The sequence below is a fragment of the Falco peregrinus genome, chromosome 6 (assembly GCF_023634155.1).
Source record: "Falco peregrinus isolate bFalPer1 chromosome 6, bFalPer1.pri, whole genome shotgun sequence".
In the NCBI taxonomy this organism is placed as follows: Eukaryota; Metazoa; Chordata; class Aves; order Falconiformes; family Falconidae; genus Falco; species Falco peregrinus.
The window spans coordinates 67,917,452-67,935,261 of record NC_073726.1 but is presented as its reverse complement, the minus strand read 5'-3'; the positions used below and the strand labels follow the sequence as shown (position 1 = coordinate 67,935,261).

Below are 17,810 nucleotides of genomic sequence, written 5' to 3'. Positions count from 1 at the left end.
GGGGTAAGCACACATACACAGAAGCAGAAGGGAGGAGAAAAGCAGCCTAATCAAAACTAACAGCAGGATTTCTGCTCATACTTCAAACCAAGAGCAGATAAAGCCCTTTATTTTGGGCTCTTGAAAGCAAACCCCCAGAGTCCATGTGGAGAAGTGCTCTGCAAAGAACTAGCAATTCTTTGAATTCAGTTATTTGCAGAAGAAATACCCTCCATCCACCTCCCTGAACATTTTCCCCCATTCTCAGTCATTTATTCATTATTATTACTATTACACACTTACTGACCTTTTCTTTTATATGACAAACCCAAGCATTCACTTTTGGAGCCTAAAGGTTTGTTACCCATACTCATTTTAGGCAACTTCCCATCCTCTGCTCCATTTCAAGCTGTTTGTTGCTTGAATCACATCTCTTCAGAAGTCCAGGTATTCAGCACTTTTTCTTCTTTTTGTTAAAAGGTATGTGTACCTCCTGGCTTCATGTTGTTCACCCTCATCTGATGAGACCACCCCACATCACTCCCACTGTTTCCTGAAGGCACATTTTACTAATTCAGGGTCAGCATCACAGAAGCCATTGGGGAACCCAGATAATACGGACAGGCATCCAATGAGATGTAGAGGAACTTGCAAAAAGTCTGGACAACCCTTTGAAAGTCAGCAGGAAACTGAAATTGACTTGTTTGGGCACTCTGGTGCATTGCAACATTTGCAGCGCATGCCTTTTGGTACCCAAATATCACCAGGGCCTGACCCACAGCAACCAATATCATGTAGGAAAAATAACAGGGGTGTAAAACCTCAGAGCAGGCCCAGTGCTACGCCAAGATTCCCCAAACTCGTAGCAGAGTATTGCACTGTTGCAGGAAGACACAAACAGAAGGGAAAACGTACAGGCCAGATTTTCAAAAGCTCACTGGCATACTTCAACGTGGACAGCCTTGTGCAGGCAGCTCCTGCCAACGTAGCTAGCGTTTGCCAACTGCAGTCTTAAGTGTCTCAAAAAGAAGTACAGCATACTTGTCAGAAGAGTTCCCAAATCTCTCAAGCAGGACTATGAGGGATGCCCTGTAACTCCACTCACTTCCAACCCAGCATCAAAACTTCAGCTTCTAAGTGCTAAAAAACTCTCAGTGCTTTAACCAGAATATATAGATCATACAGATGGCAGGAAATTTCAAACTTCAATATGCTGCTGAAATCTCAAAAAGAAAGTATCAAGTGTGTCTTCTGCAAGATGTATTACTTTCTGCTGGCATTTTTGCAGAAGATAGGATTAGTTTCATGCTGTCTTGCAGCATGATCAAGGGCAATGTAAGGATAATAATTAAGTGAATTCTATTGCTAGCTGTCACAAGTGATAAATACAATGCATAATTAAACAAGCAGCACCAAGACTGCCTGAAGGAAACAATTATTTAGTGTTTCCAGTAGGACAGACTCATTTCTCTCACATTTTTTCATTACATCCTCAGATTTCACAAACCTGCTGAAAATCAACAGCTTTACATTAGCTCCTGTGGCTGCAGCTGCCCAGGAACTGCCCACTGGGAACAGACCCAATGTGCATCGTCAGACGAGTGCCCACCTTGTGAGTACAGAAGGATCTGCATCTCCAGAAGAACACAGGTGAAAACCTGGACAAGGTTCTCCAGGCCCAGCAGCTCGAAGACCTCCCGCAGTGGGTAGTCAGAGAGCGGCAGCTCGTTGGGCCCAGGTCTCTGGCAAATGATGGGCTCGTAGACCCCATAAAACTTCAAGGACCTCCCCGGGGGGGGCAGGGGCACCTCATAGAGGATATTGTGGATGTAGCTCTCCAGGGGCAGAGGCGGTGGCTGCTGGGAGGTCACCGCCTTATACAGCTGGATCAGGAACTTCTTGCAGGCTTGCATGAAGGGCAGAGGGGTGATGAGGCATATGCATTTGGAGACGTACAGTGTGTCTCTGCTGATGTCATAGGAGTTGTACCGCTGGAGCTTGGCGAGGGATGTGGCATCGCCCTCGTCGATGCTGCTGGCCAGCGAGTCCATGCTGCACGAGGAGGAGGCACAGACGCTGCTGTATTGCTCTGCGTTGTGCATCTGGTAGAGCGTTTGCATGGCTGTGCAGATCTGCTTGCTCGTGACCTCCTCATAGAATGTGAGCACAAACCCGTACGTACGAGAGCCATCTTCTCTGGTGATGATGAACGAATGGAGCTGTGGATCTCTGTTATCTGCCTGTGTCCTGAAAGACAGCCCTTTGGGCATACATAGCTAAAAAAAAGAGAAAAGAAATAGATATAGCTATCTAAGCTACAATTTTATTTTGCTACTTTTGCTGTACAGACGCATTCTTTTTTTCCACATCATAACAAGCCATTTATCTTTAAACATAATTCCCCTGAAAAGTAGCCCAAAAGCATACAGCCTAAGACTGACACTGCTTAAAAGAAGAGGTAGACATGACTGAAGAAATGAAAACAGCCTCCAAAATGAGCTATCTATTAAATCATTACAACTCCTTTTCATTACTTTGTGAAATTATCTTCACTACTGAATAGTATGCGTCTCATTTACTTAAGCATCATATAAAAACATCCAGTTTTATTGTCATTCACATGTATTGTGCTCACCGTACTCTAAAATCCGAGAGCTAAGGAAGCATCTTATACCACTGATCAAATTACACAGACTTCTTGAAATTCTTTGATCTTCCCTTATTTTCTTAAAAGAAAAAACCCAACTGACTGACAGCTATTACATGTACTTTCTTCCTTAAGTGCTACAAAATAGTTTAGATTGGAAGAAGAGGGCAGGGAGGTCCACAAAGGGAAACAGACAGAAGCTATGAAAGCCTAGTTTTTGTTTTACCACTCAGCAAAATCCTTTGCAGTGATTCTACTACACTGTGTGTTTCTCTGAAACATAGCCCTAGCGATAACTCGAGGCATTTTTCCAGGCATTCCTCAGGAATTCTATCATCCAACACAAAATCACAAACATCCAGCAAAACTTGTTTGAATGTACATCAGCATAAAACTCCTCATGTTCTAGCTAAATCAGTATGTTTGTAAATGAAGAACTACAGCTTCCTTTGTACCTCCCATCTGAAGAAATAAAAGGAAAGAAGAGAGGGAGAGCCTTCAAAGTGCTCCTCCTGTTCCAAAACACTGTATCAGAAGCTCACTTTCCCAAGGGATATGAACCTACACATGACTGAGTGCATCTCCTAATGTCTTACCTTGACCAGGAGTAAATTCTTCTGATGGTGGAAGAGGACAAGAGAAATAATTATATATTTTCAGGCAAACCCTACCCTGGACTTCACCAGTGCACTTCGCAGAAATCATTCGCCAGCCTGATAAAGCTGCTACCAGCCAGCTGGGATTTGGGCAAGTGGTCCAGGCTCACTTCACAACATGCTAGCATGCCCCTAAGTTATCTAGGACAACTCTTCAAGGTGTTGCTCTAAAAGATAATGTGTTGGGAAATAAGAAGCCTGGAGTTGGTAGAAGTATTTAATTCAGATGATGGGCTTTGCTGATGTAAACCGTGAAATTGCAGCTTGAACCATTTTTGAACAACAGCCATGTTTTCATTCAAAAGATTTATAGTGTTTATTGAGGCATCAACAGCAGTGCCATGGTTAAGGCTTCTCTAATAAAGTATATAGTAAAAAAAATCCTTGTTTCACGCTTTATTTAAATTTACTCTGCAAAATAAATATGTCTTAACCTCATTTTTTGGCTGGCTTGCTTAATAAAAACTTATTTCAAGAGTGTGGGCTTTCAATGGTTGCTATAGTCTTATCAAATCCAATCAGGCCAAAATTATAGGTTTTAATCTCAACACTATCAAAGATTATATTTTCTTCATTTTACAGAAAAATACCCAGATAAGCAAATTATATGTACTGGTACAATCAAGAACAGATAAGCGTCACGGAAATTCAGACCAGCTGAGAGTTTCAGAAGGCTGTTTTGCATACATTTCCTCCCAAGTCTTAATTACTACTCCCTCACCCTTTATATACTGAGTATAAACACACAAAGGGACACGCATCTGTTAAGTTTCAGCCACAGTCCCGCATATGCAGAGTATTGACATTTTAAAACCCTGGCTGCAACACCCTGGCACAGAGACTGCCACTGTTGTTAGAACTACAAGAGGACACAGAAAAAGGCAGAGAAAGAAGGAAGATGGGAAAGCACCCAGGCAGGGAAAAGCGACCAAGAGTCACTTAAGAAACTAAGATCAAAAGGAAGGGTCTGTGCTCATTTTCCAGCAATACAGAAAGCTTCAGATTTGCAGTTAATGCATGAAAACTTTCATCTTAGTGACTTAGACATCAATCCCCATCTCATCTGTGTTTGTCATACACCCCACAGGAGAGTGTTGGGGAAGAGCAGCCTGGGACACGTTACAGGGTCTGAAAGCTTTGCCTCCTGGTGAAGCTGGCTGGCTAACGGCAAGGCGGCAGTCAGTTCACCTTTATTGTATCTTTATATAAAAGCATACTACCCAACAGTACTGCTCAAATGACAAGATTCTGGTTTCCAGAGCACTTTTCATTGTTAAACATATCCATCAGCAGAAAAATGTGGAATTAAGCCATACTTGCAATAAGGCTTATAATCAACATGGTTTGTGAAAATAAAGGGAAGCTGCACAAAGACAGACAAAGATGTCAGCTAATCCATACCCCATCTCTAGAACTGATAGGTAGGAGGTATTTTTATCTTTTCCTAAACATGGAGGCAGGACACACACACAGACACACACACACACACTCTGTAGTCTCTCCCTCCCTCCTCCCCTCAGCCATCACCAGTTGCAGGTACTTCTGAACCAAAGGTCCCCTCTGGACCACTGCCCATTAGCACTGGTTCATCTCCTCTCCATTAGATCTATTTCACTTTTGAAGCCCCCGGATATTTTTCATGTTCACAACATGCCATGGCAGCAAGCGCCATACCCAAAATGCACCATGGGTGAGGGGGTGGCAAGAAAGATGCTTTTGTTTGTATTAAAGCCTGCTCCTTCAAATTACACTGGGGAACCTTTAATTCTTTCATTTGAGTACACGATGTGAAATGAACAATGCTTCCTTGGACTTCAAAAATACAGGCTAAGATTTATACACTTCGATGAACCAGAGGGCTAAAATAGGAGGTTTATTTCCTAAAACTTGCACTTTCCTCTCTACTGAGAAATTAATTTTGGTACAACATACTACTTGCAGAATGACCACAGAAGACAGTATGTGACATTAGGCAGGGATAATCACAAAAAGCAGTGTGGGGGGAAGAAATACTTCCCTATTAAAGAGAACTCTGTATTTTGATACATATTTTGAAAAGGAGGGAAAACACAACTTGTAGGCAGCGTGATTGCCTGGGACTTCAGGGGGTTATTTTTAAAGTGACAGGATGGTTTCAGAAGGCAATTGAAATTCCTTAGGCATCCAGCAAAGCCAGAGTTCTCACAAGTTAACGTTCAAGGATTTATGCATTTTCTTCTCTGAGGAAAATTGCTTCTGGAAGCTCACATAAAGCAAACACATAGGCAGAACTAATACAGCAAGGCAAGATCAGAAAGGCCAATAATTGCCTCAAGGGATTCTGCGGAGGTGGATATTACTTTAAATGATGTTTCGGATCAAAACAATAAAGAAGTTTTCCAAAAGATGATTTAAAAGACCATTAAATACTGCTGCTGTTAGTAAATGCTTTTTTTTTTTTTCCCTCCAAGACACACTGCAAATGAAAGATGTGTTCTTCAGCTATATGGTTTCAGCTGAATGCAGCTCAGTTCAATTATTTTATTTTAATAGGTCTCCTGCAGTTTTTACTATTCTATTTTTGTCCTGTATGATCACATTTCATGAATACTAGACATTTTCAGCTGTAATGTAAGAGACATATAATGCAGCAATTCCAGCTATAACCTCTTGCTGCCCTATTCCTGCTGCGCACCCCTCATTGCTTCTCCTCTGAGCACCCCCACTTCAAAGGCAGAGCTGAAAGGCGTGAGTAGCCTTGGTAGCAGAGTTATTACCATCTTAAGTGTGCTGATGAAGCATTGTTCTGTGTCCTCTGTGCCTTCTGTATAAGCAAAGTGATGTGGAGACCTGCCCCAAACGCTGCACCATCTCCATCAGTGCACGTTTGGAAGCAGAGGACAGAAATCCCCGGCTGTCAGCAGGCAGGAGGAGTGGGCAGGCTCGCCTCTGCCCTTCTATGCATGTGAATGCCACAGTATCAGCTCTCTGTGTCACCGCTACTTCCAGCTCCTGTGTTTTCATTTTAAATATTTGGCACAATGCTAAACAATAAAATTCAATGGAACTTGAGATGAACTACAGATTTGTACATCTTCATGATTGCAGGGAACTTCCAAATGCACTTTTGCATTGCAAAAGCCATTTTATTGTGAGTTTTATGTGTTCCCTGTCACTCCATGTCCTGGGTGAAGACCAGGAGATTCTCTTGACTTCACACCTGCACCATACAACAAGGTTGGTTCTGTTTTGAAGTAGCTAGTATGTAGTCCTAACCCTCCTCAAATGCAAAACACATCTAAACCAGACTGGGGGGTAATGGGTTCCCTAATTTTCCAATTTTGAGTTAGACCCAACACACATTTTTGAAAACAGCTGGAAGCAGTAATACTGTATAATGTTACTGTTTCAACATCTGGTTACTTCTAAGTTACACAACAAATAGCATTTTCTGTACTGGGAAGCACAAATACCAGTAATCTGTTGTCTTTGTCAGGACATGTTTTAACAAGTGCTGTGGTGACTTTGGAAACATCCCTGGAACATCAACTCATTAGGAAAATTTCCAGTTGATCATTGGTCTTTCAATTATCACTGCCCCTGCTCCAGAAATTTTCCCCTCCCTCCCCTGTTCACATGGGACAGCCACATAGACACTCACATCAAATTTAGCTGAGAGCAAAGAGATGTACAGAAGATGCACTGGTGCAGAGATGCCATTAAAAGTGACTACCAAACAAAAGCTGTGGTTTAGGCAAGTTCCAGCTTCTGCGTAAAGATTCCTCTCTCCCTTGCTATATGCAGCATCAAGAGGTTTTGTATTCAAAAATTCCACATGGCTATTAGTATCTTGAAAATTCCTTGGTTTGCCTCCTTCCTACCTGTTGATATGTATCCTTGGTGACCACACACTTCTCACCCACTCACCGAGATGGGGCTTAGACTTGTTTCATCATGCATTAGACTTAATTAGAAATAATGAGGGAAATGCAGCATTTTACTTTTGTTGTGCCTGAGAGTATTCTGTATTTGCACAATACTTCTTCCTCTGCAGCTTTTCAACCAGCATGCCTAGTGGGTCTCAGTCCATGCTCTTAGTCCCAGCAGAAGCACCTTGTTCATCACATCACAAGGGCTGGTTGTAAACAACCCAGGAACTACTTCAGAGGTGAAATCAGGAAACAGCTTGAGAAGAGAGCTTCTCTACGTACCATGTTGACAGCATCCTGGTCAAAGGGGTTCCACTCGATGTTCTGAGGATAATGGGCCAAAACTTTGGACTTGAAGGTTCTTCTTAAGGGACTCTGGTCAAAATTCTCTCCTGCAACAAATGAAGAAATAATGAACTGTCACAGCAGTGAGGCTTCAGAGGTAGCTGGCCTGAGCAGCTAACTTTCACTTTTTTGTGCGTGTGTGTATGTGTGTGAAATCTCAAGGGCATTTTCACTCCCAACAGACATACTACCTTTTAAAAAAGAAAAAAGATGCCCATTCAGTCTGACGTTACCCTCCTTCCCACAAACTCTTACTACAGTTGCAACATAGCTTCCAGCTTAGCATTTACAGCATGGAAATTTATTGTTAAGAGAAAAATTACTGCTGCGGTATTACATAAAAAGACCCTGCAATCAATTGAATTCCTTACCTTCCCCTATAGCTTGAACATCTAGAGATGGCTTCACTTAGATGCTGAAAAAACACTTGCCCTCAAGTTTGTTAGAAGCTGTCTTACGGTCAATAAAAAGTATGAGCACCTTCCAGCTATCATAAATTATTCAAGGACTCATTATAGATCTTTTTTATTATCACAAGTGCCATGTGAAGATAAAACATCTATTTTTCCTACACCAAATTTCAAGGACAGACTTTTTCCACACAAAGAATCCAGCAAGTGCAAAGAGGAAGATTGAAATTAGACTTCAAGCAGAAATGCATCCAGTTATCAGCATACAAATAGTGTATTTCACAGCGATATTGTTAATGGAGTTTCCACCACTGGACGCTCTACAGTATGCAACAGTAATCAAAAGAAGAAGTTCTTAAAATCTATTAATCATATTACCATCTACTACACTTTTCTCAGGTATCAGGTTACTAATTTCAGGTTTCTTGCTTTAAAGACTACAGGTGGGTCTTTCCGGTTCTGTTCCTTTCTCACCTGAGAGATGAATGTGATGAAAGCCTTAAGTTCACAATGTGAAACGCTTTTCACCAAACCTTGCTTTGCACCGAAAAGCTCACTTTGGGACTTCTTAGCGTTACCTAGATATTTTTAAAAATATGCTACTGAAACAGAATTTAATTTCTTTTTTTAAATGAAAAAATTATTTCTCTTTATACTTAAAGACAGAATGAACATTTCATTAATGTTTTTAATGAGAGGTTATTTTGGATGAAAAAATACTCGAACGCTTGGCAAGCTCTAGACAACTCACCATTCCTGCAGAGAAGTTGAACTACAGCTCACTAACCCCACTAACCCCTCTCTGAAGGCAACACGGACTGGGGGAGTATAATTTGTGCTTGCTGCGTTCTGTATGACAACTCGGCCTTCGTGCAGCTACCGGCCTCCGAGTGGTGTTGCAAAATTCACAGTTCGGCCGTTACCCGAAGGTTTCTGAGGCCACAGCCATTTGGCACGTGCCCTTTGCTCCTTGTGAAGTATGGTCTACACAATCATTTGGCTCAGAGTGAATTATCCCAAGGAAATTTCTGTACAACCTGATAGCTGAAAGCAGAGCTTCTCAGTCTTTGCCTGGCAGAGCTCAGGATGTGCAAATAACTGTGGGGAACACAAGATAATGGGGAAAAAACATGCAGTGGCAGTTCACAAGGTAAAAATTACCCAGGTGAACTTTTAAGATGGTTGAAAACCATTTGTTGTATGAAACCCTTAAAACATCTTTAACGTAGATGGCAGAACCTGTGCTGTCTCTCAGGGGCTGCAGTGCCAGGGCCATCGCAGTGGCACCTGCACAACAGGGCAGGAGGAGGAAGAGGAGGTGAAGGTCAGGCATTTCTTACACCAGCGCCAACCACCCGCTTGGTCAGGAAGGGGAAGTGGAGGCTTATGCCGGAGCTCCCCTCCATGAGGACATGTGTAGGCAGGTGGAAATTCCTCGAGATGCGTGAGTCAGCTGTGCTGGCTGGTGGAGAATAGCTAACCAGCTCTTCCAACAGCACTTTGCTCTCAAACGCTTTCAGAGAAAGGGTTTGAAATCTTTTCCTTCCCAAGACATCTCTGAGATTTTAAAGATACGGGTATTTTGATACAATGGCTCATTTTTAACACAGGATTTAGACACACTGCAGCACTACTGTGGTTTTTTTTAGCACTATGTCTGTCTCACTTAACTTTGGTGGGTAACCATGGGGGAGAAAAGCAAATAAGCTTGTACAGGGATATTTTGTGCTTGGGAGGAGAAAACATCTGAGATGATGCAACACTGCAGCCATATTTCCTGGGGCAAGAATAAATGGAAACAGTAAGATGTGAGGAGCTCTGGCAGGGGAATCCACCCTGCTTCTGAAATTGCTCAAGGCAAACCAGCAATCCAGCAAAAGTGTATGCATCACAGAAATAAAGAAAACAAGGTATCTGCTAAACTGGATCAAATTTAAAGACATGTCTGGGTTTGGGTTTAGCTGATCAGCTCATCACATCTACCAAACTGGACCAGACTTGCCACTGGCTGCTGTGGCAGTCCAGAGCACAAGCTCTATGAAGATCCTCTGCATGCTTGGTTTCAAAGCTCAGACTGAAGTATACAAAACCAGAGACCATTACTCTATTACAGAACATGGCAGTAGAATAACCTCTTATTTTTATCCAGAAGTTCTTTGCAGAAGCTTAGAGATAAAGATATAATGTCATCCACAGATTCCTAAAGTTTCACAAAATAAAAATCCTAACAAAGCCAGCAAAAATTATCTCTCCAGGTATGCACTTAAACATACTTGGCAACATTTTTAACTCTTAGTATCATACAGTAATTAATGTGCTTGCATAATCAAGTAAATATGCATGAGGTTATTTCCTAATTAGATCTTTAATCTTTCTCACATCTGACACAGTTTACATTGCAACCGTGAATGAGCAGAAAGGCAGATATTTGATGCTAAATGCGTTTGGTTGCTTATACTGAAAGTTTGAAGAGTACCTGGGTGACTTCATTAAGTTTGCTGTCACTAACAGCAAGTGATTGCGGGAGTCCAAATTTCTTTAAAGGTTTCCTTTTTCCTGACAAAAAAAAAAAAATGTTACTGTAACCTGATGGATGCTAATAGGCTACTTCGTGCAGTTCAGAGGCACTCATCACCTCGGCAGTTCACCGGCTGAGCCCTTCACGGGTTTATTGGAGACTAGTTTTCCACTCTATATTGTATCAGTGTTGTAAAAACACATTGCGCCTGAAAAATAGCCCCCAGTGATGACAGTCAACAACTAAATTGATTCATCTTCTGGTATTAGCACACAACTGTAAATGGGACTCCAGTAGCAATGTACATTAATCACGTCATTTACTGTTTCTACTGCCTGTGCTCACTTATAGGCACCAAAGACACTGGGGTAGGCTTTGCCCTGTGTGCTGGGCAAGCTCAGGAGAGCCCTGCTTCTAGCCCACCAAAGACATGGCATCTCAGGGAACGTGGCTCTGTGTGCTCAGATGGAATGGGACAGCAAACTGCATAGTTTTCACCTAAATAACTTCCACATACACCCGGAGGTGGAGGGTTACATACCCTGTAGCTTTACCTGTCTGTTCTGTTGCACAGCCTAAGCTTGTGGTGGAGCAGAGCGGGTGGCTGGTGCATGGTGCTAGGTGCTGTCTTGCCTTTAACCTGTTCTCCAGTGTTAGAGCAGCACTGGCAGGCTCTGGAATCATATCACACTGCACAGAGAGATTTGGGAAGGGGTCCTGGAAGGCCTCTCCATGGGAAAATATCCTCCTCTGCTAGTTTGGTGGCTCAATTACTGACTAATCCCATCAGGTAAAGTTGTACTTATCTCCAAGCTAGACCAAAACCTGCATCACTGGGGATATAAAAGCAGGGAAGTCCTTGATTTTTTTGCTGTTCTCGTTATTGAATATACTTCATCTCCTTTTCCCTATAAACGATCCCCCCATTTTGACGGGCAATACTCTGGCAGCATCTGGACCCAGTGGAGAAGAACAAGACATATTTGCCAATAAACTCAGGGTTTCAATCAGCTTTTGGAAAAGACAAATAATTTGCATGCTGCTGCAAATACTCGTGCAGTTTAGACGACAGACACATCTAAAAAAGTGTTGTTTATGAAGCATGAACATTGCTTGGAGAAATCCAGCTTCCCCAAACCAGCAGTAATGATGTCCTAGTAGGCTGACAACATGGATTCATTTTATCCAGAGAAGTAAATGGCACAAATAACTTACCTTTGCAGAGTCTCTGCAGGGTTTGCATTTTACTACTGTGGTTTTTTTTAAAAAAATAAATTAAAGGTAAAATACACACACAGAAAATACAATTTTCTCAATCAGGGATCACGAGACAAAAGAGAAGAGCCAAGAAACCACACTGGAGTAAATCAACAGGTCATTAGCTTGAAAGGACATGACATCGCACCCTCCATACAAAGCTGCCTCCTGGGAAGCCAGGCAGGGAAAGCTTTTAGAGGAGATGCATAATTTAGGAAAGAAACTGTATAAGCATATGACAGAAAGTAGCCTGCGTGTCAGGGTGAAATGTCATCGTTTGGCCAAACTAGCAGGAAACACCCCGACTCTCACCAAAATGAGATGAGAGACGTGGACTGTGAAGCCAGCTCCACATGGACAAGCAGCTGGAAAAGAACCACAGGGAGCAAAACCTTCTTGGCAAACGTGAGGGAAGGGATCTGGACCAAAGGATACCTGATATTATCAGCTCTCAGCCTTGGTAGTTCTGAACTGCTGAGTCACATGTGGCAAATAAAATTTATTTAGCTGTTATCCTAGGCAAACAGTGAATTTTCATTAAGTCTACTACGTGCTTTTAAGTGCTTGCTTGCTAACTTCTTGAACAGGAGTAGCAAGGCACATTAAAAATGAAGCAAGTATCAAATGCAAATTGAATCCATATTCTAAAATATTAATGGCCAGATCACAGTACTATGAATACAGACAGAAGCATCGTACTTGATGTGTGGTACCTGTTCATACAAACAGTACATTTCATAGGGTAAGCTGCCTCTCAGAAGCAAATAAAAAATTTAGTTTTAAATTTAATCCCTTTGCTTTCAGGATATTAAAAAAATAATAATTCAAGAACTTCTCAAAAATTGTGGGTAAAATATGTCAGACTCAGGTTTCATTTCAATTGGGTACTACATCCTGTCTAACGGTACTTCTAAACGACTTGTGCTTTCCCTTTAAGGCACTAATTTTTAAAGGGACATTTAGTTTCAAATTAAAAGCAAATGGTGATTTGATGGATGCTTGATCCAGAAAAAACATGCTAATTTCATTTCAAAATGAAAAGATTTCTCAAAATTATTAAAAGCCTTAACTATGTTTTGGATGAAGGATACAATTACTAGGAAAATGCAGTTACAGTTGCAAAGTAAGGTTGTCAGTCACGATGGCTTTCATATGAGTGACAGTATTTAAAAATCTAGCCATCTTAAGGTTTAAGTAGACCTGTTTTAATTAATTATCACAGCTATAGAGGCTGTGTACCATATAGGCAGAGGCATCCTCCACCCACACCCTCTGGTCCAGGGAATGCGAGCTATCTTTTGCTCCTTCCAAGCTCTGGAACGTAGACAGGAATGCTTGTGACTACAGAAATAAAAATATCTTTTATTCCTTTAGAGGAATGTACTGGGAGCACGACTATGCACAGTACTGCACCTCATGGCAACAACCTCTTTGAAGGCTATTTCTAATTAGAAGTGTTCAGAGCATCCAGTTATGTTCTTTCCCTGCAGCCTGAACTTTGTTAAGCTTACCGGATAATTGGATGACCCTGCACGAGAAGCAAGTAATATACAAGGTGTGAGTGAGAAAACAACGTGGGAACAGGAGTAATAGTGCTTGGCTGGGAAGCAACAAAGCTGTTAATTGTCAGGTTCAGGAACCAGTTACTTTTAGTGCAGAAACCATGCTCTGCTGCTCTTCTTCTGTGCCTTACAAGACACCAAGGTGGCAGTGACAGGCTAGTAGGAGTTCAAGGACATTATCTCAAGGGTGCTCTTTCTGACTATGTATTCTCATAATCTTACAACAGAGGAGAGAAATTATATGAAAGGGAGGACTGGGAAAAGGCAGACAAAACAGTTTTCATTCCAAAATTCTAAAATCTGTGTTGCCTTTAAGATGGTTGTGACTTTTGGGGTGGCTGGGGAGGGGTCAGGGTCTAACCTACGTCTTGCATGTCAATATGTAAAGGAATTGGTGGATCATATTCAAGCGGGAAGCCATAGCAGGCTGTGTACGCTATCAATACATCTAAATTACTTGGCTTTTTTTTTTTTTTAATGGGTGTATGTCTGTGTGGACCTCACTAATACTGCTATTTAAATCTAGACTGCAAAAGATGCTTCCTTGAGGTGTCAGAACCTTTAGGTCTCTGCAGCAGAAATTGGTGGAGCTAGACCTTCCATTACCCTTTGTTCACAAATCCACATAACCAAGCTTCGTTGGATTTCTGGGTAAGTGCCCTCTAACAGGGTCTCATGCAAGATATTTTTCAGTCTGTATCAAGCACACAAAGATCCAGCATATTGTATATCCACCAATATACCTGACACCACTAGTGGCATTTTGTTGGAGAGGGGAAGCACATCTGCCAAGAGAGCTTCAAGAAATAGAACTTAATTTACTAGATATTGATTTAAATTAGGTAAAAGAGTGGGAAAAGTCCAGGGGGGTTGGTTTTGGTTTTGAACTCTGGCCCTTAATTTGATTCAAGGGGAATTAGAAGACTGAAAATAAAGAGACAGAGAGGGCCTGGTGATTGTTTTGTCCTTAACCCCTCTTTACCTGAGGTTTTGTCTGCAGTATCTGAGTTCTTGCCATGGAGATCTGCTTCTAGCCATTTGTACAAGACTACACAACATAACAAACAGAGATAAAAAAAGCAAGTGTGAACAAAATGAAAAGATATATAAATGCACCGGGGAAGGGAAAAAATGTGAACCTGACATTAAACACTCCCCCTTGCAACCTTTCATTCCCCCACTACTGGCAAAGGGTAAATCCATGTGACAAATAAAACTCTCCACAACTGTATTACTATAAAGGTGTTGAACACAATGACAGATATTGCAGAAATACTTGCCAAAATTAGTAACAAGATTAAATTCTCAGTACTTCAAATAGCATGCTGCTGTACAGCGTCCCTATTATGAAAGACATCTTTGTTCATATATTGAGCCATTCCAGAATCTGTGAAACTCAGGGGGGAAAAAACACCAGTTCTTCAACTGGTGTAGAACTAAACCCATGAAGTTATATTTAGTATCATACCGTTGGCTATATTGTTACACCTTCAATCTGTACTGCATGCCATTTCCAGGACTTACTGAAGTTACCCAATACCTCTATTCATCATTTCTGTCTCATAGTAGGGACCAAAATTTGAATAAGCAAGCTACGTCTAGAACCTGAAGGAACAATCTTGTCTTCCTGTAACAGCTACCCCAGTAGGTACTTCTAATGGAAGAGCTTCCTGCTAGCATGTCTAACAGGTTTCTTCCAACTGGTTTTCTCATCTACAGAGAAACCAATATGTTTTCACAGATGCCATGGCATTCCTTCATCAAAAAAGTCCCATTCACACAATACGCAAAGGCATTACACAATCCTCCTCAAGTTAAATCCATTTTTATAAACCTGGAGCATATATTAAAGCTGCAATACCTTTGACCTCTCTGGTCATTCAGTTTCTAGGTGTAAATTCAAAGTATTTCCACCATGACCTCCTACTTGAGCGGTTAATCCAGGCTTCAGTTCAGAGGACCCAGATAATTCTGCCAAGGCTGTATTTTCTGGGAAGGCAGCCCTCTGCAGAGGGCACAGGAGTTCTTTCAATAAAGATTTTTAGATGTGAATTTTTATTTTAGGACAATTTTCTTGTTTCTTTATGAGGCACTTGAAGATAACCCACATTCAAATCTGCAGGATTATGTTTTTCCACTCCAGGTGTCTTAAGCTACTTCATTCTACTTTTGAGCTGTTTGAACTAAAATTTTGCATAAATATTTAAATTAAAGGAAACTAAACAAACAATTGCCAAAGCTGGAGACTCCCCCTGCGGATGGCCCATACCCATGTTGCCTTTACAAAGCTCTCTGCCAGGCTGTCCTCACAGCTCTCCCCAAAAGTCCTTTACAACATCATCAGTCAAAGAGAATTTGGCACCAAGCTTCTGTGGACTTAGCGACCACCTCTGCAATACGAAGAGTGAAAAGGAAAGACATAACTCATGAAGGGATGCATAACCAGATGGTCCCAGAAGCACCGGGACAGGTTCTGGTTTTGCTACCCATTTCAGTATTTTGACCATTTATCATCATCAACCATACGGCTAAACAGTCAGAGAAGTTATGTAAAATCTCCTGCACAAGAAGTCAAATGACAAAAGATCATTAACAGCGATATTAATACAGAGATACCAACACTGTTGTACAGCCTAATTCTTTATATAAACACAAGGCAATGGAATACGACTATTGCCGCAAATTAATTATACTTAGAAATGGCTCAATATTTCAAAAATCCTTTTCTAAAGGAAATTTTTTCACCTAAAAGAGTTATTGCACAAGTCTAAATAAAGATGAAAAGGCTCTAATGTGAGTAGTTTAGTTTATCATTATCTTCCTTCTGACCTTGATTAAAATACCTATCTGCCTACAGAGTAACATTACAGCACAAACACTCTCAACTTCTTAAAATAGTCCCAAGTGCCAGCTGCCAACAGACCATCCCACCACACTAGCAAACAAGTATGAGTTACACATCCCTTTTACATAAAATTGCATCATAATCTTGTCAAATCCAAAAAGTCATGGTTTAAATTATGTCAGTTTGGGTGATTTTTTTTCAGTGGGGTGGGAGGAGTTTAATAAATAGGTACCCAAGGCACGGTATGCAATTACCTTGGAGTCTGTCCCCAGGTGCTGGAACCTATTAACAAGACACAGTGGAGTGGGTGTAAGACTGGACCTATACTTATAAATATAGGGAATTTTTTACACCTCGGGCCTTTATTTTCTCTAGAAATCAACACGCGTGGAATTCACTCATTCTGTTGGTGCTGCCACACTGCCTTTCCAAGCACAGACTCCCAAGCCACTGCTAGGTGGTACACAGAAAGTGTGTCCCAGAAATCCTTGGTCTGTCCTGTTTATATAGAGCAAGTGGCATATTCGCTTTTTTATTGCGTTTTTATATTCAAATCTGCTTGAACACTTGACATGGAATGAATGAGCATTTTTACTAATAAAGAAAACAATTTGAGCAATGATTACAAGTTCATTTAAGTTTCATACATCATTATTCTTAAATTGCCTGCTAAGCTTTTGGTTAGTTACATAGCATAGGAAACTGAAGGGAAGCATAGCTACACAAGCACAGGAAACGGAAGGGTATGAAACCAAACCCATCTCTCAGTTCCCGGAAGAATATTGACAATGTTCAAGCAGAAGCAAAACACCAGCTCAGGTCCTTCAACATAGCAGGATGCCAAAGCCCGTCTGGCGAGGGGATCCCTGGCTTTGGAGCCACAGGCACCTGACTGCCGGCTTGGGCTGAACTGCCAAGGAATTGAGGACATTCTAGATGCCATCACGTCCTCTGCAAAGCTTGGATGGATTCCCGCTCATTGCAACACCCGTTTCTCAATCCTCATTTCATGTGTTCACCTCCCTCCATGGACTGAACACAGAATGAGGTATCCAGTCACTCCTTTCGCACAGGACGCATTTGACACTTGTGCTTTCTACTCATTTCAAGAGCAGGATCAAATTCAGAGGTACCTTATTTCATGTTAAAACATGGTGCCACACTCTCAGACAGGTTTTGGAAATAGGCACTCACAAACAATTTTCAATTCAAATGAATCTTAAAGCAGGTTTTGTCCTCTGCTCCACAGGGACACACGTGGTACAAGAGTCTTGTCTGAAGGTCTGCTTTATTACAATTGGTATTCCTGGAGATGAGAAAAGGGGGAGAAAAACCCACAAACCAACCCACAAAGAACCAGAACCTGTCATCCTAAAAATCCCTCTACTGTTACTATTTAGGTTTGCGTATAAGAACGCAGGAAAGAGGGGAATTTTCCAGTAAATTTTGCTTTGGGACTTTTTTAGTACAAGAACAGGCAGCTTTATTCTTATATTACAGTGCATTCAGTTATCTTTTAAACTGAGCCATATTAAGATAAATTTTCTAAACCACTCTGCAGTGCACATAATATCACACACCAATATTAGCCTCCCTTGTCTCATCAGGATGGCAAGTTTCAGGTGTTCTGTTACTCAAAGTTAGAAGGTTTCACCAAAGCTGTGTTTATACAACAGGAAAGCG

The 17,810-nt window shown here is 41.4% G+C and overlaps 1 protein-coding gene across 4 annotated transcripts in view; it reads right to left on the bottom strand.

The window, feature by feature from the left end:
* The window catches only part of DENND5B (DENN domain containing 5B), a 118,973-nt gene that overhangs the window by 55,580 nt on the left and 45,583 nt on the right, over positions 1-17,810 (bottom strand). For 2 of the 4 annotated variants that reach the window (XM_055807487.1, XM_055807489.1), the window contains exons 2-4: positions 14,265-14,330; positions 7,473-7,582; positions 1,589-2,255 (exon numbers count right to left, since the gene is read on the bottom strand). In XM_055807487.1, coding sequence (XP_055663462.1) covers positions 1,589-2,255; positions 7,473-7,582; positions 14,265-14,330 — 843 coding nt within the window. The remainder of the gene's footprint in view (positions 1-1,588; positions 2,256-7,472; positions 7,583-14,264; positions 14,331-17,810) is intronic. The other 2 variants (XM_055807488.1, XM_055807490.1) reach the window with 1 other exon arrangement.